Below are 19685 nucleotides of genomic sequence, written 5' to 3' on the forward strand. Positions count from 1 at the left end.
AACCGATTGTCAGCTATAATGAAGTAGAAATGATGAATTAATAGATTCTCTCTCGCTCACACGCACACACCCTCTCTCTCTCTTTTTCCCTCTTCATCTCTTTCCCTCCTGCTCCTTTCCAAACCTCTGACCTGCATTATTATTCCATTGAAATCCATTGTTGGAATCAGGGCATTAACCTATCAGCCAAGAAAATACTCTTGGATACTATCCTCGGAAGGTGATACATAGCTCAAACCTGTACAACGGTGATTAACATGTAAAACTCGTGATTCAGATTATAAGACTATAATAACTCTATAGAATGCAAATCGAGATAAATTTAAAAGCCTAATTATAATCAACCAAATATTAAAAAAATAATAATAATAATTTAAAGAAAAATAAATAAATAGCAACCTATGTACACCTATGTAAACAGGACAAACCCACAACCTAAATCATGAGAACTAGATTACCTCATAGAATATAAATAAATAAATAATGCAAAGGCAGTCCTTAACAAACCCATTGTCGAAGTACAAAATTGGAAAAAAATAATTTTAAGAAAAGCAATGAAAAAAAAACAACCCAAGTTAATCTGGATTAATAACCAAACTAGTACATAGGTTATGAGACTGAAATAACATTACAGAAAACAAACTGAAAACAAAAAACTATGCTTTTTTTAAATAAATAAAAGTTAATCTATATAAAAATAATTTATCCCACCATAATAAAAAAAAAACCTTTATTGGTTTATAATTTTTTAAAAAATATAAACTCTTTGATTTTATTTAAAAAGGGTTGTTTGTCGAAAACTAGAGCACGAGTATTTGATGCTCAAAAACTACTTTCTCAACTCATTTTTAACTTAAAACACCTATAAGACATTTCATGGACCTTAATAAACTCATTCAAAACATCAAATAACTCAAAAACTGATTTAAAAATCCAAAATCAAATTGAATCCATAAAACTTCTTGAACTCAGATCTACTTCATTAGGCGATGAGAAAGATAAAGAACACCTAGGTAAGACTTCCCTCATTGAATGAGACCTTTTGATGAAACTAAGATTAACTATTTTTATGGCTTAAATCAGTGTCAACTAGAACTTTCTTTTTCTGTCACTAAAATTCAGCATCTTTCTCTCCTCTCTCAAATTAAAAACTAAAATAATGAAGTTTTGAACCAAAATTAAAATTTTCAAAACCAAATGGACCACAAAAAAGAAATTAGTAAATATGAGGATGAAAGTAAACTTTTTATGCAAACTTGGAAGTTACCACCTACTTTTCTCACCTTTTATAATTTGATTCTTCACCTTTCAATCCTAACCTTTTTTAACAAATCAAAGTCAATTGGCCATCAATTTAGCCACAAAAGGACTTAATTGAGGAGGAAAAAAATTCAATGATTAAAATGAAAATTTCTCATTTTTAAGAAAACGTATATTTATTTGTGTGAATGAAAAAAAAAAGAGTGTTAATTTTTTTTTATATAACCATCTTACTTAACTAATATAGATTTCTTTATTTACTTATCAGAAGTTAGGCTTTACAAATAAGCAAATACTTAAAAGTTATAAAACTTGTATCAATGTCGAATCTTGATTTCGTGTTTTATTAATTACAATTTATTTTCCAAATAAAGTAATGGTATTTTATACGAGTGCAGTTGTGCAGTCGCTCAAATAGTGTTTGGGCAGATCTGAGATTAGTCCCTCAACTTATATAGTGAGCTTCAATTGAATTCTCAAAAGAACAAAAAAAATAAGAACTTCAATTGGATCTCTAAAGTTTAGATATTATCAATTATACCCTTTTGTTTAAAATCGACAAAATGTTTAACAAACAATACCAAAAACCTTCAAATATACTAAAATAGCATCGTTTTTATTGCATATATAAAATTTAAACTTCAGATGGGATGCATGAACAAATCTGGATTGAGGGGTATAATTGAGAGTGACAAATACTTGGAGGACTCTTCTGATAGTTTATTTTTGTAAGGACTCATTTGATATATGGATAACTTTGTAAGGACTCAACTAGCACTAATGTCCCCCTTTCTTCTAAGAAGTCTTGAATTTAAATCTCTTTTATGTAATAAAAAAAATATTATAAAACTAATTTCAGATTTCCCTCCTCTTTTCTTTCTGAAGGAGATAAAGCACCCAAAAATAAACTAATTCTAGAAAAAGAACAGAATACTTAATTATTTTCCGAAATAAAAAAACAATACTCCAAGCGACTTTGGATTCGTGAATTTGAAAAGAGGGGCCTGAAGTTTATAAGGTTTGCAGCTTGAATTAGTTTTCAATTAATTTCTACTTTTTGTCTGCAGGTAATGGACAAATAATTTTTATAATTAAGAGATAAAAAAAAGTTAGATGTCATGGCCACCCGTGAGAGAACAAGTCAATTGAGAAAGCAGACAAATGGGACATGAAATAAACGGGCGATTAACATGCCTAATGGCTCTTTTAAGTTTGCATGCACAGCTTCAAGCAGTATGTAAGGAAAGGAAACGCCAAATTTATTTTGTTTTTTTTTTAAATAGAAATGAAAAGACAGCAGGAATATTGATTCTGTACGTCTTATGGCTTATGAAGTGCTCTTCCGGCAAGCAAAGCAGCTTCCATGACTACAGATATAACATGAATAACTTCATCAGCCCTGCATTTGTTTCCCTTGAACGTCCGAGCACCTGTTTTGAAATTGCTCATACAACTGATGAAGTTTTGGCTACACTCTTGACTTAGATAGCTATCTGCAATATTGCACCATCAACACACAAAAACAAAAACATTATTAGTTCTACAGTGACAAGCAACACAAAACAGCAAATCTCCTATCAGTTACACACACAGGCAACCAGTTTTAACTTATTTTCTATATACTTCCATCGACACTAATCACCATGTTATCCCAGTTACTAAATCACAACTACTAGCCAAAAAGTTGTAGCTAAACTTTGCTGTATACCAAAATATTCCTGCTAAATAAATCAGATATCATGGAAGAGCACTTACTGTTCTTTGATTGGATACAGGCATCATGCTTCATGCAACAAGCATCAAGGCCATCACAAGGCTTCTCTCCTGGGCATCCACTGTATAGAAGCCCACAATACTTGCCATATCTCAAAAATGGAGGCACTGCCATTCACATAAGTCAACGAAAGTTTGACCATAGAACAAAACGTATAAAACCCAAGTATATATTGATCACCATTCTAGTTAAAACACAATGAAATGTATAACTAAACACGAACACAAAAAAAAATCTGGATAATTCTAAAATGCTCATGAAGTGATTGTGTCTGTCCAATTTTAGAGTTCCACCTTTGGGCGGAACCAGTAACTTCTTGGAAAGAAAAGAATTTGCATACCTGAGCAGAACTCTGACTCACATTTCCTACTACAATCTTTGCCCTAATTAGGAAAACAAAGAAATTTTCAAATATTTATTACAATGAGGCTTATGTAATAGTTTGAGAGATGATCGAACGACCAAACCAGGGAGATAGCAGAATCAGCTGTTTGAACTCCAATGTTGAGTGCTTGGACATAAAAAGATGAAAAGGGAAGGACAAGTAGGGAACAAGAAACGAGAAGAGCTAACTTCAATGAATAGAACTGGTGCTCCTTAGCCATTGTTTTTAGGACTGAAAAAAATGAAGCTTGGTTGTGCTTAAAAGGCAGAGAATAATATATGGGCAGAATAAGGAAGAAACGTAGAAGATTAAGATTAAAATATATTGAGAAACTGAAGAAAGTAAAGGATCAGCTTGTCTTGTAATGGCTCGTGATACGCTCTTGGAGTATTGTTCATGTTCACACTTCTGATCGAAGTGAGATGGTTTATAATTGGAACAAATGGAGGATTGGTTGTAGGGTCCATCTCCAGTGAACTTGCTCTTTCAACTAACTCTCCTCCAAAATGGTAAAAATTGTGTTTTTGATTGTTTCTTTCACGTTATATTCTAAAATTTATTTGTATAAATTAATTGAGCAAGTGCAAGGATGAAGTCAAATTATCAAATATGTGTAAGAGTCCACATTAAGGATGATTTTAAACAAATATATTGGTCACTCATCTAATCTACATATTCACAATTTAGATTAGATAATTAATTATAATTTGTGGGCCCGCACTTTGTCCATAACACTTTTTTAATATAAAAAAAAAGGCATTTATTGCAACATGTTTTTTAAAAAATATTTATAGAATATAACTATGGACATAAAACCCATAAATTCCAGATAAAGGGGTATTTGTAAGAGCTCTGCCACTTGTTATTTTTAAAAAAGCTAGGATAGCTTCCATGCTTTACAGCCATTGATGCTGAATTTCTTAAGCCTTCCAAAGAGAATGAGGATAAATTTTCACATGTTAACTCCACCTTCCGACAAATCCAAACCATGAATCTTTGCACAAGTTGTCAGGTTCAAGTTGTTTGCAGCTGTAGCCAGCTGAGAACCTAACATTTCCATTTGCACTCCAAAATGATTAATTTTACAATATAGAATTAATAAAATACCTTCATTGTTCAATAAAATACATAAAAAAATCTTTGAACTGAAAAAACATTAAAAAATAGAACAAAAAAGAATGAAATTGATGACCGAAAAATTAAAATACAAAATCACTACTCCAATTAACAGCGAAATGCGAGAAGTTGCATAGTTAAAAAAGTTATAGAATAAACACCATGCCTTTTAGTTTCTTGTATATGTAAAGCTAAGGTCAAGTCGGGCTTAACCTAATCCCAAAATAGATAAGAAATAATTTTAAGAAACATTTTTATATTCCATTATAAAAACAAATCTAAAACTCCCTGTGGAATTATTGTGTATCTACTCATGGATTAGTTTTAATTGGAACGATGTAATGAAGAATTACCATTGTTTTAACTATATGTTGAAAGTAATTTGATCTTTTTTATTACGATATAAGTTTTATTTTTAAATTATATGGGGATAGATTAGTCTTTTTATTTTATTTTTTTACAAAGTAAAATAACTTAATTACCCTTGAAATAAAAAAAAAATACATTCAAGAACTTTGTAGTCTTTTTATTTTTATAACAATAAAAATATTTAATTACTCTTAAAAGCAAAATCTACAAAACTATCTTCCATTGACTTTTTCATCCTGGTTTTTTGGTTGTTATTAAGTTGACGTAGAGATATTTTGATATTTTAATAAATATTAAATATTATATAAGAAACATTTGTTGGTGCGTGCACAGCACGCGGAACTAAATGAAAAACGCGTGTGATGTTATCTTGTAACCAAACATCGCCTTCCGCAGGGGCGCTTAAATTGTCTTAATGGTCCTTATATGATCGTGTAGAGTGTGTGGCCAACGAGCTTCTGTTTTGACAATAATGAGTTTTTTTCTCTCTCTCTCTCCTCCTTAATTTTTGCACCTCACCCTTTAAAATTTCAAAACAGCCATTTATTTTGTTTTTCTGTTAGATTTGATCTTGACTCTTTTGATAATTATTTGTTTTATTCTAAAGAATTTATAAAATTAGATTTCTTTTCAATTTCATACCCATTCAATTTTCTCATCTTTCAAATTTAGTTATTATTCTTTTGGTTGTTATTTGTTTTACTTGAGATAATTATTTAATTTGATTTTTTTTATAATTTCATCATTCTTAAGTTTTTTTTCCTTTCAGATTTGATCCTTATTTTATTATTCTTTTTTTTTCTTACTTTGAAAAAAATTTAAATTAATTTTTTTTATTTCATCCTTCAACATTAAATTAGTTGGGAATTGAGCTTCTTGATTGAGCTCAGGTCTCAAAATTTTACAAGTTACAAGTTTTAGAGATTAACTCAGGTTTAGGAGGTTCGCCCGAGTTTTTTTATTTTTTTAAACTTATTTTTTCAGTTTCATCCTTTAACATTCATTCAATTAGAGATTGGATTCCATTATTTTTATTTATTTGCTTTCTATGAAATTTTTCATTGTTTTAAAACCTGATCTGATCTGACATGTTGACCCGTGACCCGAGTGACTTAGGCTAGAGGCCAGGTTGTGTTTTAACAAAAATAAGGAAATATTAGCTCATACCTGGTCAAAAATCTAGGTTGACCCACGACTCAGTCAACCTAGGAAAAATCGAGTCAAAACTCAATCAAAACTCGTTGATTTTTTTTTAATTTCTCAAAATGATACCATTTTTACTTTTTTATAAAATAAAAAAAAATTAGTTGATCTAGGTTAGCTCGGATCAATCCACCTGACTTGTAACCCAAACTTACCCCGAGTCAGGTTAAATAACTATGGAATTTTTCACTAATTTTTTTTGTTTATTATTTGTACAGGAAGCCCATAAACATTGAGCATTTGGGTTGTTTGAAAACTAATATTGGATTTTCTTTGAGATACTGAGAGTAGTTAGTTGAATTAAGACTCAAAACTGAGACTTCAAACCATCATTGGAAATGTTGAAAGCAAAGCCCAACACAAGTCCATCCCAATAATCCAACGATTATTTGTCTAATCCACTAACTAAGAGGTTGTTTACTATCATTTCCTTTTTTTCTGTTTTTTTTTTCGGTATTTTATTTTTTTTAAGTTGTTTTTTAAGAAATTGAAATTTTATTTGGTTAGTTTGTTTTTTATTCTAGTGTTGTTTTTTTTAGAAAATGTAGGTAGTCTTGACTGATTTCCTAGCAACCTGAACCCTAGGGGCTCGGACCTAGTCTCTAATGAAACCTGGGTTTCCCAAACCCGGTCCTGGACTGCACCCTGGTAGCCCTACATCAAGTCTCGGTTCGAACCCAGGAATGATTTAAGCTCATTTTTCAAAAACTGATTTATTCCAAAAACACGTTTTTATATTATAAAAAACTAGTTTTGAAAATCAATTTTTTGGCTTCGTAAGTTTCCAAAATTAGTTGTTCATTGGTAAAGCTTAAGATCTTATATTCTTGAGGTCTCATATTCAATATTTTTTCCAGTGCTTTATTCAATATATATCTCCAATATATTATATAGAGTGTGGGGTTTATAAATCTCAAGGTTTGGGGTTCAGGACACCCACAAAAAATTATTGATACTCGGATTAGTGTTTTAATTATAATTAATAATAATAATAATAATTGGTGTGTAAAAAAAAAAGGATTAGACGAAAAATGCAAATAAAATTGGGGTGTAATAAGGCAAGGGAAGCTAAAATCTTGATCCTTCAATTATATATTTCTTCCAAGAATTATCTCTAATTAACTAAAATTATATTTTATATAATATCCATAATTCAAGTATGAAATAATATTCTTAGTTTAATTTTAAAACAAATTAAGAAAATGGAATTAATGAACATTACTCTACTACATTACCGTGAGGATGATATTCACGAGGCATGATTTCAGTCATCAAGGATTCGATGTTTAATAATTTCTTGATGCCAAAGCTTGGCATATTTTTTTCAGCAAATGTTCACCTTGGCAATAAAGGAACGTCCACAGAATTCTTCGCATGGAAAAGAAATTATCAGGTGAGTCTAGAAAAGCGATGGGACATTGATGATTTCTCTGTTTTGAATCCTTCTCAAACTAGTCAGATTATTCACTGCATCTCCAGCACATAATGGTGTGTGATGTCATGCTAAAAAGTGCAAAAGCGACTGATATGCTTCACCTGTGGTGAGCCTCACACATGCCTCCTGCTAGAAGTATCAGTACCCCTCTGATATGCAAGCAACCATGATATGGAAATGCTTTAATTTCTTAAATTCCAAGCTTTCTGCAATAATGCCTGGCTTCAGCTAATTACCCACCGACCACCATCAGCATTTTCAGCACTCTAAACACACATTATGGACTAAATAAAATATCTATGTATTCACCCAAAACAATAAAGAAAAATGAAATGCTTATATTGGGTGGCAGAACACACTCAATAGCTGTTGCAATCAACATGCAATACTGCAACCTGGTACATTAAAGGAGAAGGATCCAAATAACGAATTGTATAAATGAAACAAAGTTGCATGCTAACAATGAAGAAATGGAAGCATGGAATTAAATTGCCAAAAAACAAACTCGGGTCATATTACGCGAGCACAGTCACCTGCGTCGCATATCAATGCAGCCTTCTCTGTGAAGATTTGACTAGCATGTTTAGGTTGGGCTTTCTGATATTCTTCCGTGACAAAAGTAACAGCTTCTTCTGCTAGATTAGCATCTACAAATGCAAGACAACAACCTCTAAATCCAGCACCACTGAAACGGGTTCCATATACACCAGGTGCCCTCAGAAGAATCTCATACAGTTGTTGCAGTGGCTCACAACCTAAACAAAGTGTGAATTGTAATGAGTGGAATTCAATTTGCTAAGTTATACTACTTCAATATTAAAACTTCGGATCATTAACTAAGATAGATTCTTTTCATTTCCTTTGACCAATCTAATTTAGGAGTCAAGGTACCCTCAAAGGTCAAGGAATCCTTTCTTAATAAAACCAACACTAGTGATTTTAACCCTTCAGGATAGAAGACATTTTTTTTTCCTGCTATATGAGTTAATGCTTAAAAGTTATTCCAACCTAAAAGGCCAGTTCTGACAAACTGCTCTCAACAATGCATCTAGAAAGTTAAACGCATGACTTGGATAATTAAAAATAAATAAATAAATGATTCAGTTTGATAATATTCTTATTACCAAACAATTCCTTCCTTTTTTTCATTTTTTGTTCAGAAAAAAGGTGGCTTTGGGATTGGCAGACAAGACATCTAAAACCCAAAAATTATTTCAGGTCATACCACATTCATAGTTCTGAATAGAACTTAAACCAGAGGCTGAGATGAGCTTTCCAAATTCTTCCAAGTTGCCAGAAGCCCAAGCTTCAAGACCTGAGATATTTATTAGGTTAACTAGCCATGATTTAGCACAAAATTAAAAGGTGAATATGAAAAAAGGAATATGCTTGCTATGAATTTATGAAAGCAAGTCGATGGAGCAGTGCCTTTCATAACCCGCATATTCTCTGAGAAATAGTGTTCTGCCCTTTTCGCTAGATTGGGTTCTAATAAGCCCTGCAGATACAGAGAACACAGATTAGACACAAATCTATCTATAAACTGTTAAATACTGGATTACTTTTTGTAAGAATGTATTAGTCTCTTCCTATACATTGATTATCAAGACCAAAAAAAAGGGAACTACATGCACGTGAAAAAAATTATGATGAAATATGTAAACATATTGATAACTGGAAGGAATCACCAAAACAGCTAATGTAAAAAGGAGGCAGATATCTGAATTTCATTTATCACATCTGATCAAAATTTGTACATGTTTTATTCAAAATTAAACTATAAAATGGAAAAGGGTCATTTTTAACCTAAATGTTCTTTTCCTTTCAGCACCTAAATGTGTGATGGTAAATTCATTTTCATCTTACCCCTCCACACTTTTGCTAGGTCATTTTATTTCAGCTGTATCAAATATGAACCAATCGAGTAAAATGCAACATTCTAGAAAACATGGAAAAAATTGGAACCAGATGAATTGGAGCAACTGCACTTACACTTGTGTGATAAAACATGCTTTAAAATCATTATCTTTGACAACTTGATTAATGGAAAAAATTTATGCACAAAAATAGTCAACTCTAATTCAATTACCTTGTGAGTCTCATATGCCTCTGGATCAACTGTTAGAAAAAAGAGGATGGTAATCAAAGTTACAATGCAAGAAAATAAAGAAGAATCGAATTCAAAATGGAAAAAAGAAAAAGAGTCAAGATGCTAGCCATTGCATAGACGAGGCTCCAGGTTGTCATTTCCAGAGGCTCTGTTGATCAGATAACAATAACACAAAAACAATAAGCATGAAAGAAGAGGAATTGCATGTTCTTATCATCTTGTTAAATTCATATTTAACATGGTAAAAAAAAAAAAAAAACCTTTACAGGAAATTGGGAGGTCGTGTTTTATGAATTTCAACATAACCTGGTGAGCAAGAGACTGAACTCTTTGGGAAAAGTGACTAGTTAATCCTTGAACATATATGTTAGACAGAAAGAAAAGTTATTTTTCTTGATAATGTAAAGGTAATCAAGAAGTGTTTGCAGTAAAGGAACGAAGGAAACTGTATAACAATAATAATCAATTAGGAGATACCATGTCAACTAGATTTCAAGAAGTCGATGTCAAACACAAGCATTCCTACTAGATCTCATTTGCAGGTAAAGTCATGTCATAACTGCTTGAATTGAAGAACCATCCCAAAAGATATGGTAGGTGTTTTCATATAGGCACCAGAATAGCAAAAGAAATTACTAAAATATGAATAAAACAAGTCCTAAACAAAACTACTTTTAGGAAATCAAACTAAAAATTCCTAAATAATAGAATTCCTAATAACTAAATACTTCAAGTTTTTGTTCCTCAACAACAAATTGACTTGATACATAGATGGTCCTCCTACATAGGAACCAAACGCAACTAATAAATATAAAATAATACAGTCAAATTAATTAATAAACTAATTTAGCAACTAAAAAAGGAACAATTTTGAATCCCAGATCGGAGCTGCTTTAGCCACTAAAGGGGGAAATGGGAAAAAAATCACAAATAGGATACAGAGTAAAAAATTAAAAATCCCAAAAGAAATAACTTAATTTGTATATTTGTCCTGAAAGAAATTTTCTATGTATTGTGTTTACTAGTCCTCTATCATTCATTTTCTTCTTTTTCCCTTGTATTGTGTTACTAGTCCTCCAGCATCATGGTCTTGGAGGGTTTGAAACAGGGTATGCAAATCACCTTACGCATGATCAAAATGTAGAGACAATATTAAAAGAGCCATTTAATCTCAGAAGCGAAAAGAATCATACTTGAGAAGAATTCTAGCAGCCTCATGACACTCTACCACACGAAGATTATATCCAGGGCTGTTAGTCAGGGCATTCCTCAAGCCTGAGAATGCCAATAATATTTTGTAGGATTTCTGGAAGTTGCTTTGCTTCGGTGAAGGAACAAGCTTGTGTTCTTTAGTCTATCAATTGAACAAGACAAATGCTACACTGTGTTGGTATCAAATAAAGAAAGAGCGCAAAATGACATTTTTTCAAAGAAAGCAGCTAGCAATGTGCTTTTGCAAATTCAGGTAAACTAATTAATGACATTAGTTAGTCATAAACAAAATCTGCAAAGAATAATTGTTGCAACAGAGGCAAAATAATCATTCAAGAAAAATGTCCATCTCCAGAAAATAATATGGGATTCAGTGACTGTAGAGGTTCTCAAAACACCAAACTAAAATAGCAAGACATATTGATGAAACCTTAAGGAGGATGAATTTGAGTTCAGATCTATTATATAAATTGTTTTAGGATTCATTTTAACTACATAGAAATGCACCACATGATCATTTACACAAGGCACTTGCTGTGGTAAACAAGACCTGGTTCAAATTACAACTACCATTTGCTATTATCAAGGTGGTATGAAGCCATGAAATTAAATGATGCTCAACTTATAACAAGCCCATCAGATAAACTGGGAAAATGTAGTTAAAATCACAGAAATAAAATTTCATTCTGCAATCTGAAAATTTAGAGGGCATGTTGCTTAAAGATATAGAATACAGGCACATGGATCCAATCATTACCTTGCAGTTCATGTGTGTAAGGAAACCATGGCTTGAAAGCAATATTGCCGATTGATCCAATATGCCATTTTTCAGACCCAAATATTCATTTTCAATCAACCTGCAAATTCAGAATAGTAAGACTTGTAGAGGCCTAAAACTTTGAAATAACTGAGGTACTTCGATAGCTCAGAGAATCTATTGCATCTAAATCAAAGCAGCCAAGTTAGTATGAAGTAAGCAACAATCAGTACTTGACAAACATTCATTCATATCAAGAAGGATAGGGATATTCCTACATTTAGGAGGTATACACAAGGATATAGCAGGCAGAGGGCCGCACACGCCCATGGAAGAGATGCTTCTTTCAGGAAGTTAAAGGGTCCTGGTCTAGAGCTGTTTCGTAGAATGCAACATCAACTATCAAGCCAAAATTCTTAAAAGATGCTGCATGGTATACAGTGACAGTCGTTTATTTTTCTCAATGCTATTTCTCTGGTTATAGAAATAGTTTCTTAAATTATATTCATCACTCTTTTTCCCCCAGATATGATAATGAAAATACTAGGATACTATGACAAATGAAAGATACACAAACGAGCCACGAGAATCTTGGAAAAAAGTATGGATAAAGATGATGGTGCAAAATTTTGGACCTCATAGTGCCTAATCCAATCAAAACTGAAGGAGAGGGCCACTAAAAAGCACACTAAAAAGCAACTAAAGTTTTCTCTACTTTGATTAGCTGGCCGAGTTATAATGAGATGTCAAGTCAAGGTAGATGTCAATTGGTTCACCAAATTCAAAGTTCATTAAGGCTATGCTCCAGTCAGCAATAAGACATGCATGCAAGAAATCAACAAGCAGATATTAGTATTAAAGAAACCTACCTATCATATTCAATATTTTCAGTAGGAGTCATGGTCAAGTTATTTGCAGTTTCAAAAGCCAGCAGGTATGCAACTCCAGCCTGTCAAATATACCAATACAGATATATCATGAGCAAAAACTGGGAAGTTCTTGACAGGGATAGGGAAGAAGAAGATAAAGCCTCAAAATGCTAGTGTTAGATAATACATTGCAGGAAGAGGAAGAAAAGATAACATGGGGAAGGTATAGAAGCAGCTGGCATCAAAGGCAAAGAATTAAAACCACACTTACAGCGGCAGAAGAGCTAAGGCCTGAACTGTCAAGACCTTCAGAACCACATATGTATCCTGTGATGCCCTGCGGTGTTTTAGAAGTCATTTTGTGTTAATGAAATATATAAAATCTTACAAATAAAAAAAGGCACATCTCCCTGCATTTTAGCCTGTACTAATGGCCAAGTCAGAATGTTTATATAAAACAAGTATTTTGTTCAGAGTATTTTATTGGGAACAAAAGGAAATAAATTACAAAATGAAGAATAAGACGCCCCCAGAAAAGCATTAAAGTAAAAGAGCTAGCTGATACTGCTGAATGTTTGCGAATGTAACTCCTGTAGAAATACTGGAAGAGAACACCACAATGAGGCCAATAAATGACCCCCTATCATTTTAAACAAGCTGTCCATGAAAATTCCTCTCTGTACACATAGACCAAATCACACTTCAAATATTGCACAACTTCAAAGAACATTGCAACTTCCAATTTGTTAATGTTTAATAGTAGAAAATGATTTTCCCCTAAAATTAGTATGCTTCACAAAAGGAATTTTCTGATCTTTATATTATTCAACCATTTTCATATCCCTTCTTTTTTCTTTTATTATGCCTCCTGCCATTTCCCCTTCAATCCTTGGTTTACCTATCCTCTTCTGGATGGTTGGTTCACTGAGGAGGCCTGGAAAGGTCTTCATTTCATGAAAGCTCTTTGAGGAATTCTGGGCTTATCTGGAAGGAGTGAGAGAATTTACAGAAAGGTGGTGAGAGTAGAGGTGTTAAACAGGATAGTCAGCAATCAATAGCTCAAGGTCATTTCTTTAAGATTTTAATATTAGCTGTCATTTTCAAATCCAAAACAAACAAAGAACTCCTCTAAACTTTACCACTACGTTCAAGAAAAGAAAAGCTAACAGCAAAAAAAAAAAAACAACGAAATGCACTGCCTTAATCTTCTTTTCAACAAGAACAAAAGCAGCAGCAACATTAATAATAATAATAATAATAATGGGGGGGGGGGGGGGCACAAAAAAGAAATCCTCGTATGAAATTATAAATCCATCTAGGAGATGATTATCCATATTCTTGAGAAAAAGATGGCTATTGATAGAGCCTCATATTCCAAGAGAATGTCATGATTCTCTGCTAAACTATGTAAAACAGAGTTAGCTTGGACAATGTGAATACCCTAGAAACCTCATTCGGAATTTGATGGAAGTTAATGGAGCACGAAAGCAAAATATTCAAACCTGAGTAAGAGAGATCCCCCTGCTCTGTAGTGCATAGACAGCTCCTCTTGCAAAATTTCCCCAGTTACCTGCTTCCTGTAGTTTTGGGGAATCAGTTGCATGGGACTCTCCTTTTTTCCTAATGGGTCTGGGTTGCTGAACTTCATCAACGCTGTAAACCCAAGGCATGATACAAGATATAAATCATTCAGTGTAAGGCTACTATGAAGTGCAATGAGATGCAATTAAAAATCCACCTTGCCCTGTGATTGAAAATTTTGCAAGTACTTGGATGAACACACGCATATAAAGTCATAAACTACAATTTCTAACCATAATTGTTTTTTACATTCAATTAAATTTGAATGGCAAAGGCAGTTTGATGATTTCACCATATTACTCTGGTAGCCCTGGAGTACATTATAAACTCACAAAAGATGTTCATACACTAGCAGTATTGAGTGAAAGAATAAGTCAAATGTATATTGTCACTGAATCACATGATGCAAACTAAAGACAAACACACATTCTGTTGCTTTTGATGGTCTGATGGTGGAGAGGTCCCCTTGGGAATGATAGATGGAAAGGCACTTTCTTCTCTTTAAGGAGATGGATTCCTCTTGTATGTGTTTATCTAGCACTCCCTTATACTACACCATGCATGTCAAGTACATTGAAGTACCATCATAGATATTTCCATATATCTGTCAGAAATTTACGTTGTGGAGAAGCAAATGAAAATTTGTAAACCAATTTCATTCTTGAACATGTACAAACTTTTTTACTCTCATCTAGCTTGGAAGTGTTGAGCTAACTCTTTTCATAGGCAAAATATGTTTGAATCAAGGACATGTGTCATGCGAATGGCAAAAATCTGATGTTAAATGGTAAATTAAGAAGCTTTAGCTACTGCAACGGGCTATAGATGCATCGGAAAATGAAAAGTGATTACAAGAATGATAACCACACCTGAACCTTACTTCTCCTTTGAACTGTCCTGAACGCAGTATAACCTACACCAAGTGTTGCAAGGACAGTAAGAGCAGCTAAGGAAAAGGAATGTGATGATAATTGCATGGGCAAAGCATCAAAACACTTCTGAAGCTTTCAGATGGAGAAATTGATAATGTTGTCCCAATTTGATAAGCTAGATCCAATCACAACAAACTTAAGAAAGCAAAATGCTGTGTCATCCCACCTTAATCTAATCATTTAACTAAGAACAATTCAAGTCACAGGCTCCCCCATTACCATGATCTTATTTAGACATCATATTTTCCCTTAGGTTACTCATCATCAATAGCCAAAAGCAATATTCTTTGGCAACTGAGGGAACAAAACTAAAATTTTCTACTCTGATCTCAACAATTATTGAGTTGAGATTTGTGCATGTAAAGACTCAAATATTGCAAGACCCTACAAACAAGGCACAGAATCTACAGTGGTACAGGTTAAAAAACCACGGCCTGCTGCTCTAATCAGTCCCCCTAACACTTGGTGGCTTGAACTCTCAACCACAACATAAGCCCATTTGGAAACACATTTGCATCTTGGTCTTATGACCCGTGATACGAAAAACTATCATGTTATTGAAGGATTTAAAACCTTTATTGCCAAATGCCTAGGTGATCTTTGGAACTCTGCACCCCATACTATTTACAAAATCATCACAGGAAATGTTAATCCTAGATCCTGTCGTTATGATCTACTGCATTCCAAAATAAATGCCATAGAGAGATACAATTTCCCGACTCGATCCCCAATCAACCTTCACTAGTTCATAAAGTCATAGACTGAGAATGCCATCGGAAGATTTTACCTCAGTATCATCAGAAGGAATAAACCCCAGAAGAATTCCTTTATTTATTGTCATAGCCGAAACAGTTCCACCCTGCAAGCATTGAATTGCAAAACAAACTTCAATCTTTTCCAGTATTGATAAAACTTATTGAAGTTGATTTTCAATCGCAACACCGTGAAAATATTAAGAACAGTATATTAAACAGAACCTGATGATCAATGTGAGCACCAAGTGGACAAATCCGATAAGGAGAGACCACAACTCTCACTTCTTCAGGACCTCTTCCAGCCATTGCAGAAACAATCTCCTTTATTTCGTTTAGCTGCAAAACAAAAACATTCAAATAAATCAAAAAATACAACAAAAAACAAATGAAAGTTGGAATGAGTGAAAAGCCAGCATCTTTCAGTCAAAAAATGCCACCCCATAAAAACCATTGTCTCAAATCAAGATTTCAATTACATAAAAATAAATCCCATAAAAAAATCCGATTGGATCAAGCTAAATTATCAAAAAAAAAAAAACTTCAGACAAATTTAAGCAACCCCATCAAGAAATAACACACGTTGTAACAAAAAAAATCAAGAATTTTACCTCATTTTCTATAGGCCAAGAAACCCCACTCATTGTTTTCGAGTTTTTTCAGGTTACTTACTCAGAGATAATTTCTTTTTTTATTATTATTTGGGTTGCCAAAATACGACAGAGAGATAGCCTGAACAAGTATCGACGAAATGACTTGCATCCACACGGTTTAATACCTTTCGTTTTTTGAGGAAAAGTGAAAATTTAAGGACGAAAAATAACTTTAATTGGTGGCAGAGGTGACTATATTACAAACAAAAATTAAAGCATCGCTAAGCTTTGATGTAATCAAATGGAAGCAATTTGAAGTGTCATTGACACCAAAGCACGTAATCAATAATAAATGACTAATCGTATCAACCGCATTTTGCAAGATTGATAGCCAACAACATTTGACCTTTTACCCTCTCTTTTTTCTCTACTTTGCATAAAAGCTAACAAGGACATCATGAGTTCGTTGCCCTTGACATGAAATCACTTCAAGGAGAATCCACCCTTCAAGCATTAGAAAAGTTGAACATGATTTTTCCTTATCTCCCAATTTGTACATTTGAGCAAAAAGATGATCTCTGCTAACTTTGCAATGCGGAAAAGTGACTAGACATCTATCTAACGTGAAATTATGAAGAACAAGCTTCTTTCTTCAACTTTTATTTTCAATACTTTTTTAGATGACTATACAAGTGCAAGGATGAGCTTAATTAGTTCAGGAATACAAGGACTAAATGAATATTTCTTAGATGGTACAAAATCTCCTTTTCCAATTGATTTTAACCCTATTTCTTTCAGACCTTGGGCAGGCTCCACTCACCATGGAGACTTTTCGTGACCCTTGTGCTTTTTTTTTGACAATCATGCTTCTGATTTAATTTCAGAATCAATCCAAATCTACCTTATTAATTTATTTAAAATCAAATTAACTCAGCTTCCAAACAAAATAAATATTCCACTATATACCAGTAAATAATATATAAATAAAGAGCGAAATACCAAACTCCTTTTTCGAGGATTTGACTAATCAAGCCCTACAAAACATCTTAAGAAAATTAAGAAAAAACAAATTAAGAAGGGCAAATCAGCCATAGAAATTAAAGCCAAGTCCTGTTAAATTTATACCAGTGAGCATTTCACTCGTCTCTGGCACTCTCTTTTTCCACTTCGAACACTAACTACTCTCTCTTTTATCTATCACACCAACCCTCTCCCTCATTGGCAAATCCAACGACAATGAAGGTAAACAAGATCTGTCAGATTGTCAGGTTCAAGTTATTCATTCACCGTTGGAAGCTAAGGAGTCTTGGAACCCTGAGAAGAAGCCATCAAAAATCAGGGGCTTTAACCAAGAAAACACCACCAGCTGGGTATCTTGCAGTTTATGTTGGGATGCAAGAAAAGAGGTTCTTGATACCTACAAGGTTTCTAAACATGCCTGTTTTTGTAGGTTTGTTAAAGAAAACAGAAGAGGAGTTTGGGTTTAAATGTAATGGAGGGCTTGTTTTACTTTGTGAGGTTGAGTTTTTTGAAGAGGTTTTAAGGTTGTTAGATAAAGACGAGACTAGATTTGCTAGGTTTGGTTTGGAGGATTATTTCAAGATTGTTTCTTGTGAAGTGGGTTTTGATTCTTGCAAGGAAACAACTTATGTTTTTACTCCATTGTTAGAGAAAGCTAGGGTATGACATTGTGAAGGTCCTTTTTTTAGACGAGGATCTCATTTTTATTTTTCCAAAATTAGGGAGTTTTTTGAGCTATGACCATCCTTGTGCCCATCTTTCAAACAGTGTTTGATGGGTTTCAATGAGATGTTGTTGAAGCTTTTTCCTTCCTCACTAATGTCTGGGGTTTTTCTAGCTAGTAGGCTTCTATTTGTTTTGATGATGCCAAAGCTTATCTCTTAGGATTTTGTGGGCATTGATTTGTTAAGAGTGATGTCCTTGCTCATGATAATGATGATGATTTATATTAATAAAATTTTCATGTGATTAATTGTGATTGTTGCTTCTTCTTCTTTTCTTAATTTTCAGTTGCTGATATTTTACTTTTTTTTTCATATATAGTATTTTTGAATTTAGAGATTCGAAAGTTGATTGCTGTGACCTTGTGAGACTTTAATCGATAATCCAATGCCTCTGTTGGTATATTTTTTATGTTAAGAATCTTGTTCCCTCTCAGTCCCACTCTTAATTATTATAAAGAAATTAGTGATTTTTTTGAGATATTAGGTCGCTGTAATTTTCACAAATTTTATTTTTATATTAAATTTTATTTTTTTTATTTTTTAATTATTTTTTTATTTGAAAAGAGAGATTTACTCGTTGAATTCTAGTCTAAAGAGAAAAAGTTGTTGTTAATGATGATTTTAATAATTAAAATAATTTTTTTATATATTAAATGGTTCTATATGATAAGAAAGGTTATGATGAGGTGTTTTTGTACCTTGAAAACATCTAAAAAACAAATATAATCTTGGGAAAATTTTTGGGTTTCGGGTTGATTTTAAGTTTTGGGCTAGTTTTTTTTTGTTTTTAGAGGTCATTGATTGGTTGAACAAGGTTTATATGGTGTTCTGAGTCAAAATAAATTGAAAATTGATTTTTTAGTAAAAAAAACCTTGTTTTTCAGGCCACATCAATGGCTGGATTTTAGGCTTATCGGACGACGAGTCATTTTTTTTTATATTTGAAAATGGTTGGGGTAGACGATGCGTCATCCTCCTCATTAAATTAAATTAAAAAAAGGCTTGTGGGCGGGCTGTAGCTTCATGGGGGCAAGCGCTAGGACTAGCTTATCAGGTCCCGCAATGTCTGGCCTAATTCTTTTCTTTTAAAAAAAAGATGGATTTTTTTTAATTGATATCTTATTTTATATGAATTCTTAAAACTAATTTTTTGGTATATGATTTCATTAATACCTATTTTTCTGTGATTGTTTTTGTTTATTTAGCCTTTTTTAGGTTGTGATTATTTTTTTATAATAGTTGGTGTGTTTAATTTTAAAAATGTTGGTAAGATTTATCTGTGAGTTTTTTTATATATATAGATTGAATTTGTATTTTTAAAAAATTGATTTTTTATAAGATTTTTAATATGTATAACTTTGCATAGTATTTTTTTTCTTTTATTTTGTTCATGCAATTTGATAAGTTAACAGGGATTAGAATTTATTTTTGTTTTTTTTTTAATTTCATTATTCGACCTTGTTTTTTAGTTTTTATTATTGTTGTCTCATATTTTTATCATATTATTAAATTAATTAAGATTTAGTCCTGTTATCGAATTTGTCTTACTTCTTTAAAAAAACATAAGTATTTATAAATAGTGTACAAATAAG

The 19685-nt window shown here is 32.6% G+C and overlaps 3 protein-coding genes across 3 annotated transcripts; 1 reads left to right on the forward strand and 2 right to left on the reverse strand.

Annotated features, from left to right (window-relative positions):
- Positions 1–2422: 2422 nt before the first annotated feature.
- On the reverse strand, positions 2423–3778 carry LOC7485480 (phospholipase A2-alpha). The gene is made up of 4 exons (XM_002308953.4): positions 3502–3778; positions 3375–3417; positions 3016–3141; positions 2423–2753 (listed from the first exon to the last, which is right to left on the reverse strand). Exons 1-4 carry the CDS (start codon positions 3637–3639, stop codon positions 2581–2583), a joined length of 480 nt encoding a protein of 159 aa, XP_002308989.3. The 5' UTR covers positions 3640–3778; the 3' UTR covers positions 2423–2580.
- Positions 3779–7860: 4082 nt separating this feature from the next.
- LOC7485481 (galacturonokinase) lies at positions 7861–16855 on the reverse strand. The gene is made up of 14 exons (XM_024604777.2): positions 16367–16855; positions 15981–16094; positions 15791–15862; positions 14941–14984; positions 13993–14143; positions 12762–12827; positions 12491–12570; positions 11622–11721; positions 10846–11006; positions 9760–9800; positions 9632–9660; positions 8971–9040; positions 8768–8857; positions 7861–8297 (listed from the first exon to the last, which is right to left on the reverse strand). Exons 1-14 carry the CDS (start codon positions 16397–16399, stop codon positions 8053–8055), a joined length of 1296 nt encoding a protein of 431 aa, XP_024460545.1. The 5' UTR covers positions 16400–16855; the 3' UTR covers positions 7861–8052.
- Positions 16856–17584: 729 nt separating this feature from the next.
- On the forward strand, positions 17585–18034 carry LOC7485482 (auxin-responsive protein SAUR23). The gene has a single exon (XM_002308053.2). The coding sequence runs from the start codon at positions 17585–17587 to the stop codon at positions 18032–18034; it is 450 nt and encodes a 149-aa protein (XP_002308089.1).
- Positions 18035–19685: the final 1651 nt, after the last annotated feature.

Source organism: Populus trichocarpa, chromosome 6 (assembly GCF_000002775.5).
Source record: "Populus trichocarpa isolate Nisqually-1 chromosome 6, P.trichocarpa_v4.1, whole genome shotgun sequence".
Classification (NCBI taxonomy): Eukaryota; Viridiplantae; Streptophyta; class Magnoliopsida; order Malpighiales; family Salicaceae; genus Populus; species Populus trichocarpa.